The sequence below is a fragment of the Thermobia domestica genome, chromosome 6, assembly GCF_964235325.1.
Source record: "Thermobia domestica chromosome 6, izTheDome1.hap1.1, whole genome shotgun sequence".
In the NCBI taxonomy this organism is placed as follows: domain Eukaryota; kingdom Metazoa; phylum Arthropoda; class Insecta; order Zygentoma; family Lepismatidae; genus Thermobia; species Thermobia domestica.
The window spans coordinates 17129769-17146197 of record NC_137459.1 but is presented as its reverse complement, the minus strand read 5'-3'; the positions used below and the strand labels follow the sequence as shown (position 1 = coordinate 17146197).

The 16429-nt window shown below is 37.8% G+C and overlaps 1 protein-coding gene across 7 annotated transcripts in view; it reads right to left on the bottom strand.

The window, feature by feature from the left end:
- The window catches only part of LOC145687853 (dynein axonemal intermediate chain 4-like), a 261885-nt gene that overhangs the window by 58525 nt on the left and 186931 nt on the right, over positions 1–16429 (bottom strand). For 6 of the 7 annotated variants that reach the window (XM_081761336.1, XM_081761335.1, XM_081761340.1 and 3 more), the window contains 2 exons: positions 13851–13969; positions 13139–13219 (listed from right to left, as the gene is read on the bottom strand). In XM_081761336.1, coding sequence (XP_081617462.1) covers positions 13139–13219; positions 13851–13928 — 159 coding nt within the window. In that variant the 5' untranslated portion in view covers positions 13929–13969. Of the gene's footprint in view, positions 1–13138; positions 13220–13850; positions 13970–16429 lie in introns of those variants that run through there. The other variant, XM_081761342.1, reaches the window with a different exon arrangement.

The window sequence follows — 16429 nt, the reverse complement described above, 5'->3', positions numbered from 1 at the left end:
ATTGTATATAATTTTATTTCTGATTTCAGTTGTACAATGTGGTCTGGAGAGTGTAGTCTGAGGAAGTGCTATACTTCCGAAACCGTTACTTTTCTAATTTAATTTTTTATAATAAATATTCTAGCCAGCCTTGTAAGAAAGCTGTACTTTTCTTTATTCAAGATGGACACAAGGCCGTATTGTTATAATAAGAATTAAAACATAATAATTGTAGCTAAGAAATATGAACTCAACCAAGTTAAAGAAATAACATATAAATAACTTTAAAAATAGTAATAATAATAACATATAGACATATAAATACCCAAACAAATAGAAGCAGCTAGATAGTTAGAAGTAACTAACTAAACATTTGTAGGATTAGGATTAAATAAATAAAAATAGCAAACAGAAGTAGTAAAAGATAGGGTAGATCAGATAGAATTTAGATAATTTTGTATTAGAATATGCTGGGTCCTTGGAAATTGTCGATAGTTGAGTTTAGCATAGTTTATTCTTTGTTTTGTTTAGTCTTTTTGATTCCTGTTCGTAGTTTTGTTTCCTTTCCTTTATCCAAATCTTCTTTTACTTATACCAAAATGGAAAAAAAAAATAAATTAAAGAAATAAAAGGCAATGATGATAACCCGTGCTGGTTTTAATTTTCAGATACCGATTCTGAAAGAGGGGCCTGAGCATAATTAAAAAAAAAAAAAAAAAAAAAAAAAAAACTCTAATCAAAGGGAAGTAGTAAAACTTAACCATTTATGGTTTCAACGTTGATTACCATAAAACCGGTAAGAAATAGCGAGCAGCAGTTTTGTTTTCAGTGAAATATGTACCGCAACAGTAGGTTTAATTTCCGATATTATTCCTCTGTTGGAACGAAAAGTGGTAAAAACGAACAACCACTTTCGGTTCTGATATTGATTTCGATAGAGGGAAAGCGGTAACAGGAGGCGACAAAGGTTTTTGGTATGTATTCTGAATCTCACGAATAGAAATGAAATCTTTAAGTTTTACGTCCCTTATGCCAGCTAGGCTAAAGGAGACGGTGATGATGATTAATGAATGAAATGTTGGAATGAAGAAAGTGGGAGGAAACGGGAGAACCCCGAGAAAACCCACGAGCCCGGTGTTTGTCCACTACAAAGTCCACACGGCGCGAGCTGGGATCAAACCAGGAACCCCAAGCACCGGAGATGAATGCTCTATCACTGAGCCACCGCTCCCCCCTCTCTACGAACTAGTACACCTTCCGGTCTCTAAGAACTAGTACAACTTTCGGTCTCAATATTAAGTCCTATAAAGTAATAACTGTTTCCAATGTGGATTCTGCGTCCAATGAACCGGTTTCGTCTCTCATGTTATCGCTCTGTCATAGTCTTCCTTAGCATAAAGGGCATCATTGTGAGACGCTAAACTGAAAGATTTCATTTCATTGTTGTAGCCAGAATTTATAAATTTACTACTCTCGGTTCCAATATTGTCGCATTGTTTGGAAGTACACCATGGGTCTGAAATATTCTACCACTATGTCAGACAAATGTGTCGTTGGACGTTCGAAAACCATTTATTAATATTAATACTCTGGTATGGAGTGTGACGCTTTACGAATCAGAGACGTGGACATTGAGAAAAGTTAAAATATCCAAGCTCGAAGCATTTGAAATGTGGTGTTGGAGCAGAATGCTGCACATATCATGGATCGAAAGGAAAAGGAATGGAGACGTACTAAAGGAAGCTAATGAAGGACGACAGATTATGAAGATAATAGGAAAAACAAGAAACAGCATGCTTGGCCATCTTATTCGGCACTCCGATTGCATCACCGTGCTGATAGAGGGAAAGACAGAAGGAAAACCAGGAAGAGGAAGACCAAGGATAGAATTATCTAGATGCAGTTACGAAGAAGAGACCTTATCAAAGTATAAAACAGCTCTCCTAAGGGAGAGAAAAGTTTTGAAATTTCCATGTTGTCCACCAACCTATGGTTAAGGAGAGAAAGAAGATGATGTCAGAGAATAGTATATGAAAATCGATTTTGAAGATATTGAGGAAAACTATAGCCCACGCGCGACGAGAACACTGTACAGAAGGGAGACGGGATAAAGAATGGAGAGAAGATCAAGTCTATTTTCATAATCTGGGGATGAAAAATGGTTTATGCTTAGTCTTTCCGTGAGGGAAGGATAAGGTATTAAGGGTTGCCAGTATGGTGTAGTGGATTTACAGTAGGCTACACTGACTTTCAAAACTTTGCACGAAGAAACCACTAATTGGAAGCCGAAATAATGAGTTATTGCTTTTTCTTTAGCACTGTTTTTCGTCCTTCACTAGATTTCTCTCTTAGAAGAAAGAAAAAAAACACCAAATTAAGGATACTGGTGATTCATAAAACTCATCCGATATTAACCAAACTTGGCCTGTTGGTAGGCTCTGATTACAGTGACGACCCTAGTTTTAATTTCTCGGGTGGGCAGTTTTTTTTTATTATTATTACTTAACCTACATTACAACTCAACATGTTTGAGTCGGAGAACCGGGTTCAATTCTCGGCGATAGTTCATGTGGTTCGGACCCCACGTTAAGTGATGGTCCACGTCTCATACAGCCTCGCTTCTGAAAATCAAATCAAATCGAACATCATATTTGGGAAGAGCGCAGTCGGGAGGCGGACGATTTCACTGGAGAACGCCCGCTCCCCTCTAGGGTATCACTGACGAGCTTAGTATGTGTAATCAATATTATGTTGTGCAGATTTTTGGTTCCCAAGTTACTGATCATCAAATTTGGGGTTTAGACGTACTGAAATCAAATATTTCACAAAAGACGCGACCAATGAAACTCATCCAACCTTGACGAAACTTAACATAGTTGTTGACATTGACCTGCTTGGTGAGCATGCGAAATTGTTGATAGCCGTTCAATAAAGCAGTTAGGATACAGAACATCGGCACGATACAGAGACAATCTATACGATGGAAAGGTATATTGTATTGAAATCAACTATTAATTACTTGTGAAATCTGTTTACTAAAATGCATTTCCAGGTGGGAAATAGAGTTTTATAAAAATTGCCTATGCTGATATCTGTTACATTGTATACTCATAGTAGTAAAGTTATCCTAAAATTTAATGAAGGACGGTCTTTTCTCCCTTGCGTTAAACCCACTTGTTTTTAAATGAAACTGTCATTACCTTTTTCAACTTTGCTTCTTAGTATCATATTTATTCTTGATAACAAAAATTATTATTTTTTTATTATTTCATACGTAGGCAAAGATAATAATAATTAAAAATAATATATATAATTAGAATGAAAAAAATCATGAAGTGAGGATAGAAAGTGAATTATATACCAGATAATAGTAAAAAAAAATAATAAAATAAAATAAAATAAAATAATAATAATAATAATAATAATCTCAACACTAAACAATATACTACTGAAACTTTCGCTAAATTGCTTTTTCAGAGACGGCAGAAGTATAGGTTTTTTAGACTTTCAGACTACAAAACCGGGAGACACTATGAAAATTTATAGTATAGTGTCGACTTCAAGGTGATGTGCTACTATCAGCTCAGAAATGAAACACAAAGAACTTAAATTGAACAAAGCAGAAAGAGGAGACAGATGAGGTGGTTGCGAGGAAAGAATTACGAGGGTTGCCTGATATCTATCATTACTGTCATGCTGCGCTCTTGGAACCAGAATCCTGTAGCCTAGAGATGGGCGAGGGGAAAAAAATCCAACTGAAGGGGAAAATATATTTTAGGTTTAAACCCGTTTTTTTTTTTTTTTTTTTCAAATCGTATTTTTCCACCCAAAAAAAGGGTTTTTATTAAAAAGCAAAAATATGTCATTTTTTGTTGATGTTTGTTGATCTCAATTTTAAGAATCTTTACTGATGTGACGTACGTTATATTCAAGGATGTTATAAAATAGGGGATGTGGACTTACTGCAAATTCATGAAGCCATACACACAGCTCCGCCATGCCATCTTTGTTGACTTAACTCATGATCAATGTCCCCTAAGTTCGAGTTAGAAACTGCGTGCCAGTTCAAGTTAGAACTAGAAACTAGAATATTTTACGTGCTATTTCTTGAAAATTAAGCAAACAATCGGAAGTGAAGCCGATCACGAAAGCAATTGAGATTAGTGAGCCCGAGTCCGAGTGAGCATGAGTCTCACAGAAAGTACTGAGTCCGAGTTCCATTAAAGGTAATGATTCTAAGCCTGAACGAAATTATTATTTGCAAGCCTAATTGCAGGTTAAAAAATGAGATCTTTGAGTTTTACGTCCCACGCTTATCCCCGCTAGGCTAAAGGAGACGGTGATGATGAAAAATGAATTAAATAGTGGAAAGAAGAAAGTGAGAGGAAACGGGAGAACTTTGAGGAAACCCACGCACATGGTTTTTGTCCACCACAAAGTTCACTTGGCGCGAGCTGGGATTGAACCAGGGACCCTATGCACCAGAGGTGAACTCTCTACCATTGAGCCACTAATTCCAAGTGAGAGCGAGCCCCGTTCAGGAAAGTGACCCAAAGCGCGAACCCATTTGAACCTACGGAGCCCAAGCCTAAGTGAGCGCAAGAAGAGAGCCCAGGCCCCACTGAAAGTAATGAGCCCGAACTCCATTAAAGGTAATGGCCAGAGGTCCGAACGAAATTGAACATGAGCCTAATTGAGTGCAAGTTCCACTGAGGGTGGTACGCTCGAGCTGCAACTGCGATTAGTAAGGGTGAGCTCCGTTGAGCAGTGGTAAGCCTAAGTCGAAATGAGCATATGCCCGAATAAAATTAGTGAGTGTGAGGCTGGTGGCTGCAAGTCTCATTAAAGAATGTGAACCCAAGTCCGAGTAAACGGGAGTCTCAACGAGAATAGTGAGTACGAGCTCCACTGAAGGCTCATATGAGTGTAAGATCCATTGGTAACAATGAGCTCAAACCTAATTCATAATACTGAGCTCGAGTTCAGTTGACGGAAGAAAGCCCTCGCGAGGGAGCACGAGTCTAATTCCGATTAATGAACCCGATCCCAAGTAAACTCGTGAATGAAAAAAAAACTAGAGAAGGCAAGCTGCAAGGAGCCAAGTGAGTGCGAGCCTCATTAAAGAATCTCAGACCAATCCCAAGTAAGCGCGAGCCTCCAGAAGGATTTGAGCCCGAGCACAAACGAGTACAAGCCCCACTGACGCCAGTGAACTCGAGTCCCACTGAGTGTAGAAGCCTGAGGCCAAATAGACGAATGCTAAAAAAGAGATTAGCCAGCGCGAATTCAAAAAAGCTAGTGAGTGCGAGCCTCATTGAAATATGAGGCCGAGTCCGAGTAAGTGCGAGCCGACGAGAATAGTGAGCACCTGTCTCACTGAAGGTAATGAACACGAGCCTATTGATGGTAGTCAGCTCGATCCTAGTTGAGATTAGTAAGCCTGAACTTCACTGAGTGTAGTGGGCCCAAGTCCAAGAAAATGCAGAACCTAACGAAATTAGTGAGCGTGAGCTCCAAGGAGAATAGTGAGTCCGAGCCCCAGTAAGAGTGAGCCTCAACGAGAGTAGGAACTCGATCCCCATCGAAGGTAATGAACATGAGTCCGTAAGCTGCACATGTAACCATTTTGAACGTTAAGGCGAAGATATAAATAAAAATAAATGCAATAAACTCTACATGTTCACTCGCGGAGAACTTAACGATTTGAGCGAACATTAATGGTGGAAAAGAGAGAAGTGAATCAGGTTTATCGATGCTCGTTCTGCTTCACCGAGTTACGGAAATAAATATAGCTATGGCAAATCATCTATTTTATAATATCCTTCTCAATTTTAGTCACTTAACTTCTTTGAATCTACAAGAGGGTGTAGCTGTTGCGTCAAGCATGCTGATATAAGGGAAAATTTAAAAAAATAGAATTCTAGTAAATATAAGGAAGTGGGCAAGATGTTTATGGTCAATACGTGGCAAGGAAACTTTCTGCGATGTTTGTTATTTCCATTCAAGTTATATAAGTTTATGTACCAGAAATTCCCAGAGTAGCTAAATGCCTTATGAGCTTCTTTCCTCGTTTGATATACTGCCTGGCCACCCGTTCGATATCGGGGTGGCAACTAATATCTCTACAACAGTCATAATTATACACTTTATTTTTCTGAAATAGCACACTTAACTACATAATGAGTCAACACTAGCCGGAAATGAGTTACAGGGAGTAGATTTTCCATGTTCGTTGAATATCGATGACTAATAGAAGCAGTATTTTTTTAAATATCACGCAAAATTTATATTTTGGCGATACACCACACATTTGGAGTTTTAAACAATTTTTAGGGAGACACCAGATGTAAATCCAGACAGTCCCGGCCAAACTGGAACGACTGGGAGCCCTAGAGAAGTAGCCAGAAAGAAAAGGAAAAAAGGCTCAGAAGCTTCCAGGAGGGTGCCAAACTGAACTTTGGGGGTGGGGGGGGGGAAGTTACGAATTAGATTTCTGGGCTTTCGATATCTATCGCCATTTAGCCCGTCACGTATGAGGGATGACGTCCCTCGGCGATCACACTATCCAGGGAAAGGGGAGGAAGAAAGGATTGGGGAAGGAAGGAAGCGGCTTGGAACCTATATATTAGGTACCAGACCGGCAATTGCCTGGGGAGAATGAGGAAAACCCAAGAAAACCTCATTCAGGATGGCTGGCCTGAAAAAGCTTTTTACACTTTTTCGATCCATTGTTCCCAACGGGAATCGAACCCGGGACCACTCGCACCGACGGCGAGAGCGTTAGCGACTACGCCACGCGGGGCCACAGCAGTGTCAAATTGGAATACAGAGTTACGTCATCATGTGATAGTTTTACTATTGGTACCCACCTGTATGCTTTTCAGTTTTTCCTCTGTTCTTTAATTTAGTTTTCCTTTCTGTTTTCTTCTTCCCTTCCCTATTTGATGAAGCATTTTAACGAAAGTGCTTATAGTATATCTTCTTAGTGTTTATTGTTTATACTATTTTCAGATAAGTACTGTATATATCACTTAAAAAGCACTTAAATAACAGTTATAAACAAACACCTAAGAAAGAGCTTAAACACTGATACTTAGTTTTGAAGACTCAAACGGCTCTTGAAAGGAAAAGTAATACTAGGGAGAGAAGCCAACCACATTAAATGTAATCTTTTAACAACATATAGAATGATATACGACCAAATTTCTATCTCAAACATTTTAAGTTTCTTCAATCATTCTCTACGCTCTGCTCGCAAGCAATTAGAGACTCGGAAGCTAAATGCCTTCCGTTTAGAATGTTCATGTTTGAAATTATATGTACTGTATGTACTTGTAAATATTAGGCAGTGTTGGGAAGTACCTAGGTACGATTTTCCTGTACCTAGTACCTATTTTTTAGGTACATTTTTATGAATGTCGCACACAAATCATCAATGATTAAAGTAAAGCTATATCATTATTTGTTAGCTTATGTTATTCTTGGTTTTAGTTTGAGCTAGTATCAAATCTAAAGCACAAATAAGTCGAGGCTTGTAATTTCATTTGGTTCGATTGGTCATATTTGGTAAGAACTGGTCAGTGCTTTCTTTAGCTCACGATTGTGTGGCTTCAAACTACTCAATTTCTATGCTTCAAAGGTCGAACGAGAAAATGTGGAACGACGTGAAGAAAGAAAGCCATATTTACGGTTAAGAGTTTTCGTGGCGACAAAGGACTCCGAAAAAGCTCTCCTGGATATACAGTAGAAAAAAGCGTACAATTCTGCACTAGTTAAGTGTTGTGCTTTATGGAACACTATCAGCAGATCTACAAAATCAGCGGGTGTTTCCGAGGATGTGGCTTTTGTCTTCCAGTCCCATGTCCAACAAGATGGAATTCTTCATTCGACTCGATGACAAAAACTGTTTCGTTCAAAACTCATCTAGGAGACCTATGCGAGCGATTGAACATAGGCAGGTTCAAAACATCTGACATTGATTTTTTGAGTGAATATATCACAGTTATGAATCCTTTGGGGTCAGCGCTGAACAAACTACAGGGTGACAACTGTTATTTGGGGTTTGTTTTACCTGTAGTGTATCAAGTGAAATCGAAACTTCACACATTTGGAATTCTGTTCTCCTCTTGTAAGCTCTATCTTGGATGGCTTGGAGAGTCGCTTCGCGTTAGTGATTGACATAAGTTCTTCCTCAAGAAAGGCGTACGTTCTTGCAACTTGCACTATCCCGAAGTTCAAACTAAAATGGATCGACTCTGATCCCGAGAAGCTCAACATGTGCAAGCAGTTATTGTTTAGCGAAGCTTCAAAGTTATCAGAACTTAAAACCAGTGATTTAGGAGCAATTTCAGAGCCTTCTGACTGCGATTCTGGTAACTTTTTGATTTTCTGAATCAAAAACCTTTCTCAGACACGCTTTCATCGGCAGGTAATATAGCCAAAATGCAAGTACTGGCCTATTTTTAGGACAAAAGCAAAGATCTGTCAGCATTTCATTCGTTCCCAATTGTGAAACAGATCTTTTTGAAATATAATACAATTTTGCCTTCATCTGTCCCAGTCGAGCGGCTTTTCAGCACCAGAGGACAAATTTTGACTGCGAAAAGAAACCGTCTAACTGAGATATGTTTGAAACTTTATTACTTTTAAAATTAAGTTACGTTAAGGAGAAGAAATTTTACTACTGGTGAAACTCGAATTGCTTCATTTAGCCTCGAAGTGTATTAGTAAAAGCTGCAATGGGGAACAAGGGGGATAAGTCTTTGAACAAACAAAAAAAAAAAAAAACTGCTCACTTTTTATTAATGTAGGGTAATGGCAGTAAATATCGAACGCCCCCTAAATATCGAACACCTTGGTCATTTCGTTAAGAAATAAGAATATCAAAAACGTTGCGTACTATCTGAAATTTGCGAACACAGCCTTTCAAACCTCGCCTTATGAAAATCAATAGGTGGATACGTTTCGATATTAGCGAACGCGGGAAAGTTTCCTAGTCTGTGGTTTTGGTGGGAGATTGGAGAAATTGCTATATATTTTGTAAGGTGCAGCACCGCAGTAATAATTCTTTTTCCCATGTGTGATGGTGTCATTATAAGGTATCCTTTTAATAATACGATGTGTTAATATCAATATATGTATATTTATTTGTTACAGTGTTACTTTTCAGCTATCATCTTATTTGAAGAGAAAAGAAAATAGTGTTCGATATTCGAGACTCATTTCATAATATCGAAATGCCGTTCGATAAAAGAAGTTCCTTTAAGGAAAAATGTTCTTTTGTATCGAACATTATTGTAATTGGAAGGGCTATTGGTTATTTAAATATTAATTCAACTAAGTTGTTGATTTCTTTTGCACTGAATACCGAGTTTTACACTGAATTGCAAGCCATCCACCTTGTACTGATAGTTCTTGAATTAAAACCGTTATAAAAATATTTAGATTTACCATTTTAAAGTGCTGCCAAAATGTCTTGAGCCGTGCCAAAAATGTGAACTAAAGCTCACCCTCGACACACCCACGCGTTGAGCCAATAAGGGTTCAGATGTTGCTAAGCGAGAGAGCTTTAGCGAAAGGCATTGGAATTCCTTCAGCCGATAGCAGCGCTCGGAACGGAAGATTAGGTGTCAAGTCAATGTGGTACATTTATAGTAATGTTTTATCATAGAAAGCCTATCTAATCGAGGTCTTACGTCGTGCTGATCGCATTATTTCACACTTTTGACCCGAGCTCTTCTCCTCAATGTATAGACCAGTAAACACAGTTGAAGTTAATCATAATAATTGTTTACATTTTTTGTTGAGTATTTTTAACTACTGCTCAGAATTCGACAATGGGCAAAATTAAGAACCCCAACAAGGAAGGTGTCCCCAAAATCACAATCAAACTTGTCATATAGTGAAACTATTCCAGTATTCTTTATCTGCCTTGACAAGCTGTTTAGCACGTGATGTCCGGTATGATGTCCCAAAGGCAGGCATCGAGAACCTTTCAGGTTCCTATAACAGTTTAAATGATAAATTATCTCGGCGTCAGAAGACTGAGATTGCTCTTGGCCGAAAGCCGTTCCTGAGCCCACAAAAAGAAGAGAAAATTTCTGAATGGGCAATGAACATGGCAAAGAGAGGTTTTCCGTTTAAGAAAACTAATTTACGGGACTGTTCAGGAAATTTTACAGTCTTTAGGAAGAAGCACATCGTTCAAACATGGAGACCAGGAAAATTTGGTTCAGGTGTTTTATGGGACGACATCCTTGCCAGTCTCAGAAGGCTGAAACTATTAGCAAGGACAGGGCTGCAGTTTTGGAAGAGAGAATACGCGGCTGATTTTTTGAACTTTAGAGCTAGCTTGAATGTGAGAGATTAAGTGCAATTATTGAAGACCCAAGAAGGATCCTCAACGCAGACGAAACAAACTTTCTGTTCCACATGGTTTCAGGAAAGTACCTTGGTGTGAGAGAAGTACAGCTTAAAATTACAGCAACATCTAAAGAAAAGAGGGCATAACAGTGCTTGGCCAATTCTGTGCTGATGGGCGTTGCGCTCAAACCATGATCATCTACAGCAACATATGACTTAAGCAAATTATGAAGAATAATTACCTGAGCTATGGATCTACGAGAAAACAGAAAATGGCTGAATGAAGACTACAACATTTTTGACTTACCTCCAACGGTTTAGTCCGTGGATAGAGACTAAGAAACTCACACTTCCTGTTATTCGCTTTCTTGATGGGCACAGGAATCATCTATCACTTCAGGTCAGTGGATATTGTCACGATCATCGAATACAGGTGTATTGTCTTTTCCCCAGTGTCACTCACCTTCTGCAACCAGCAGACGTAGGCATATTTTCACCCTTGAAACGAGCACTGAATGCTCTTTAGAACGAGAAGATCAAAACTCTCGGAGGATGGGTAACGAAGGTAAATTTTTCACCTCAATTGAAGAAAGTTTGGGATGATGCCGTCAAACCAGAAATTGTGAAAAGCGTATTTCGTAAGTGTGGTCTTTATCCATTGAGTTCTACTGCTGTGGACAACTGCAAGTCTGTTGTCGATTTTCTGAAGATCCCAGTAGGAGAACCACAGCAAGAGAGTGACTAGAGTACCCCTTCATCTTATCAACAACTGTTCCCTACTCCTCATCAGAAACTGAAGTTCGTGCTTGATGATCTGGAAGAATTCATGTCATCTCGTGTTCTTAAAATGTTCCGTGACAAACTAAGACGTGACGTAGAGGAACAGAATGATGGTGATTCAGATTTAGATGCTTATTGGAAAAGTGTTAAAACCCGGTACAGTGTAACATATGAAACTAAATTGGCGGATAAAAGCTAAACAACAAATGATTCAAGCTCAGAAGAAGAAATCGAGGAGTAAGAAAGTGATTGTGAATTCACATGGAATAATGAACGCTTAAATGTGTACGCACCTTCACCCAAGAAGGATCTTCTAGGTGCCGTCATTTCGAAAACTGGAGTAAATATTTACAAGTCAAAATTATTGCATCAAGATGAGATTGCTTCGGAATATTATGCTCGCCTTCCTCAGGTAGTAGTGATGATTTTTCAAAGAGTTTCTCAAACTTCCTGAAACCACGGAGAAACCCCATCAATTTAGTCTGAAGAAAATGTATGCAATATCTTCCAAGGAATACCGAGAAGAACTGAAGAAGAAGAAAGGTAACAAAAAACATTAACGGAAGATGCTCCTCTGTGCTGAAGAGTGACGATATGAAACAAATAGTTTGTAGCATAGAACATTTTAATATGTATTTCTCTTTGTGTTTGCTATCTTAGTTTATATTTTAGAATTATTGCAATGTGTTTACAATGAAGCTATATCCATATTATCCTTGAAGTGAACTTGTTTAAAAATAAAATATTCTGTTCGATATTTAAACTCCGCTGTTCAATATATAAAACATCCTGTTCGATAATTAAAACCTCATTGGTCGATATATAGCACAACCCGTTCGATACAAGAAGTAATACAACTTTGCTATTTAAATGTTCTTCAAATTTCAAAATTGTTAATTATAATTGTCATAGTAGGCAAGTTTCAACCAATAAATAACACATTTACAGTTTTATCGCTGAAACAGTGCCCTGTTCTTCATTGATAGAAAATAATGATTAAATATTCATCGGAATGTCCTTAAGTGTTCGATATATAGTTCCATAACCCTAAATTGCGTTTATTGTAGTCATTTTCAAATAATATAAAATAGATCACTTCTTAAACAGTGACCTACTACAAATTATTTGTGTTTACCATTTGCTGTCAATGTTGTACTTAAGGTTTCAAGCGTAGGAGAAATCCTGGAATAGAATTTGTGTTAAGGAAATACAAATATGTTCGCTGAACGCCAAAGTGGAGATGCACTCTTAATCTACAGAACTCAACTGTCTTTATCTAATGTACAATAAAGCCCCCCCCTTCCCCATGGTCTATTACTATAATTCTAACTTCATTTGACAGACGACTGTTTATTTATATATCAAAATTCTTGGGTAGCAACTTGTACCTAGAAAAGTACCCTAGGTACTTTGATCAGTACCTGTACCTAGGTACATTGGCCAGCTAGTACCTAATACCTGAACCTAGGTACAATTTTGGTCAGTACCTTGTACATTCACGAAAGAAAGTATTCTTCAGTTGACAAAATTTATTTTCATAATAACTCAACAATAAATTAACCTATTAGAGTACCGACAATGGTAAGTTGTCAAGTTATAACTATTCTAAGAATAACAACAAAAAGATCCAAATTAATTCACTTGTTCCCGAGTTATTGGCAAAAGAAAATTTGTCAACTGTCAAATACTTTCTTTTCCGTGTGTATCTGTACCTAGGTACAGTCCGCAGCAAAAAACCTGCAACATGAGCATGTAAGTTTATTGTGAAACTACGCCTAACAGCACAGGGAATCAACATAACGTCCAAGTGGCACGAATCACGCCAGAAGAAACCTCAGCGTCCTCCCCTGCACACTTACTTTGGAGCGAAAGACTTTGTCGTTTTACAATAAACTTACATGCTCATGTTGCAGATTTTTTGCTGCGGACTGTACACAAAATGAGTACCTAACCCAAACACTGGTATTAGGACAACTAAAGAACCGAAATGAAAATGTATGTAGCAAAACGATCATACCTCTTCTTCACTCTCGAGAATAAACGTTAGTGGATCATACAAAGGCTTGGGTGTAACATCCTCTCCATCTTCATTATAAACCTGTACGAATAAGGAAACTAATGTCAGTCATTCACTACTTTTGTGTAATAGGAACTAAACTCACGCTTCACTTCCAACGAAACCCAGATACCTAAAACCTTCTTTTTAAATTTAGTTATTGAAACTTTCCATACACAAGGATCAAAATTCAACTACTTCTAGGCGTTATATACTTCAATGTTCATTTCTAACTTTGAACATATGTCGAGAGATGGTGACAGTTATACGTTAAAAAAAAAGAAAGAAAAAAGAACATCTAACGTTATAAACAACTCTTTATGTTCCTTTGGAATTAAATCCAGTTGCGTTTTCAGTATACCTATGACAGTATTGTGAATACAAAAGTGGTGACGGTAAACAGAAAGGGATGACTTACAGACTGCTGTATGGAAAGTTTAGTGTGATGTAATATTACATTGCTGAGGTACCTAGTAGAGGAAGTAGCGAAGCAATGGTCGGCAGAAACAATTTTAAATAAATAAATAAATAAATACTTTTAAAAAAAGTCTAGGAACTATCAACAAATATACAGGATTAAAAAAAACGCATAACCAATAAACTGGATTTTATCCAAAATACACATCTGAGTATTTTCTAAGGTTAAGAATAACATATTAAAATTCATTGTTACCTTCACTGGACATTTCCGAATGCCTGTACGCTTTCTATATTTCGAAGACACTGATCGCGGAACTTTTAGCACTTCCATCTTCTTCCTTACTTCTTTGCAATTCTACACGACAATAGACCCTTGAAGGGAGAAGAGAAAATAAAAATATTAGTGTGATTAATATATGCAATAACATCTTGCATAAAACATTACATGCTGTATGGGATATACGAATAAATATCTGCCAACAAGAAAATTATTATCTCAGCAGCCAACTGTGACAAAATTGTTTTTCTGAAACAGAAAGTTAAGTTTTATGTTCACCTGCAACATCGCACTACTCAGGGTTATCAAATTTAATGAAGTGAAACAGAGCACATCTGACAAAATCATGTTTTTTACAAAATGAAAATGAAATGAAATCTTTGAATTTTACGTCCCACGGCTATGCCGGCTAGGCTAAAGGAGACGGTGATGATGAGAAATGAATGAATTGGTGGAACGAAGAAAATGAGAGTTTACGGCAGAACTCTGAGGAAACTCACGCACATGGTATTTGGCCACCACAAAGTTCACTTGGTGGGAGCTGATTGAACCCGGGACCCCATGCACCAGAGGTGAACGCTCTACCACTGAGCTACCGCGGCCCCGTTTTTTACAAAATGTAAACAAGAATACATACTCTTTCATACTTTAAATCATATTTTCTTTACTGTTTTACAGAACTTTAAACCGTGTTCCCATTCGTGTTAGATCGAAATGAGCTATGAAATTTATGTGACTAATTACTTTCAAAGAAGTTTCAACTGCTTCCGGGAATTTCGGATATTAGGGAATGTCTTAGGACACATTGTACCTATGCTTTTTGTAGTTATGACGGAAGGGGAACGATGCTTTGAAACCTGAAACTGTACATGAGGTAAATGTCTCTACTATACACATAAAGTTTGCGGAGCAGTTAATTGAAAACCTCCAGGCGAAAGACAGATCTCGAATCGTATCTGCTATTGAAATGCTACCTTGCATTGGTGGTAACAATGAACCTGTGAAACGTGCATTTTCCAATGAACTCACTTTTCATGCATTCAGTAAACTAAAGCGGCTAAACAGAAGGCTATGAGGTATGGAAGAATCCCATACGGTATATGACCATACAAGTTCGTATCTTAAAAGTGACTTTCACATAGACTGGCTAAAAATATAAATTTGGGGGAGTTCGAAGTTCGTCTTTCAGTACCTTTATTTATTATTATTATTATTATTATTATTATTATTTTGTGGATTTATGTTTTTTAGGTATGTTCACAGAGAAAATTCCTTTCACATTCCACTGCGATGTATATCTGTCAAAGAAAAAATGTAAGAGCAGGGGTTAAAGCGCTGATGATCCTGCGGCAGTAGCTATTTGAAGTCAAGAAAAAAAGAAATCCTTCAGTTTAACGTCTGACCATTATGCCCTTTAGGCTAAGGGAGACGATGATTAAAGCAAGTGAATGATGATGGAAGAATTGGTGGAATGAGAAAGTGGGAAGAAACGGGAGTAAACCAAGAAAACTCACAGACACAATGTTGTCTACCACGAATTTACTTGGCAGGGGATCAAACCAAGGACCCTATGCACCAGAGGTAAGAGCCATACTACTGAGCCATCGTGCATCCTTGAAGTAAAGAAGTTACTGATGTTTACATTACCTTAGACAATTGTATATAAGGTGTTGGAGTGTATATAATACATGCAGTGATTTTCTTACAGAGTCTTATAAGCAAGTCGCGCTTACATGTGTGTGTTTGTGTCCCTGTTCAAATAAGAGAAACAATAACTCTATGGTCTATGCCGCGTTCGCAAAGCTCTCCATTCACTTCTATCCTTAGCCAACTGGATCCAGTTTCTACTTCATATTCCTATTTGGGCGAGATCCATCTTAATATTGTCCTCCCATCTACGCCTAGGTCTCCCTAACGCTGATTTTCCGATTGGACTTCCAGGTAAAACTTTGAACGCGTTCGTACTTTCTTCCATTCTGGCTACATGACCTTCCCACCTAAGCCTCCTAGACTTGATGATCCTAACAATGTTGGGTAAACCGTATAAATTATGGCGTGTCCACCTGAGCCTCTTAGACTTGATCAGTTTAACAATACTTGGTAAACGGTATAAATTATGCAGTTCCTCGTTATGAAGTTTCCGCCATTCCTGTTGCTATTGGGTCCGAATATTCGTCTTAGGATCTTGTTCTCAAATAAAACAATAAGTATTCCAAGAACTAAAATGATGCGTAACTTTTTTTTTTTATTATTTTTTACATCAGTTGCAACAGAATAAAAGCTCTCATTTATTATTGGTAACAAATGTGATACAGGTGCCTTCCATTTCAATTCAGGTAGAGCATGTACCATCACCATCTCAGATATTGTTCAAACTTTTTTAATAGCAACTAGACATATTTTTAAGAGACCCGTATTTTTTTGTTTTGTCTAAAAAAATTTCCCGCCAGTAATGGGCCATCAAGGATGGGGAGTACAATTTATGAATTGTAGAAGACATGGAAAATGGTCAACTTCGGAGCCCCGCCATTCATCTATGAAGACAGGTAGAGTTA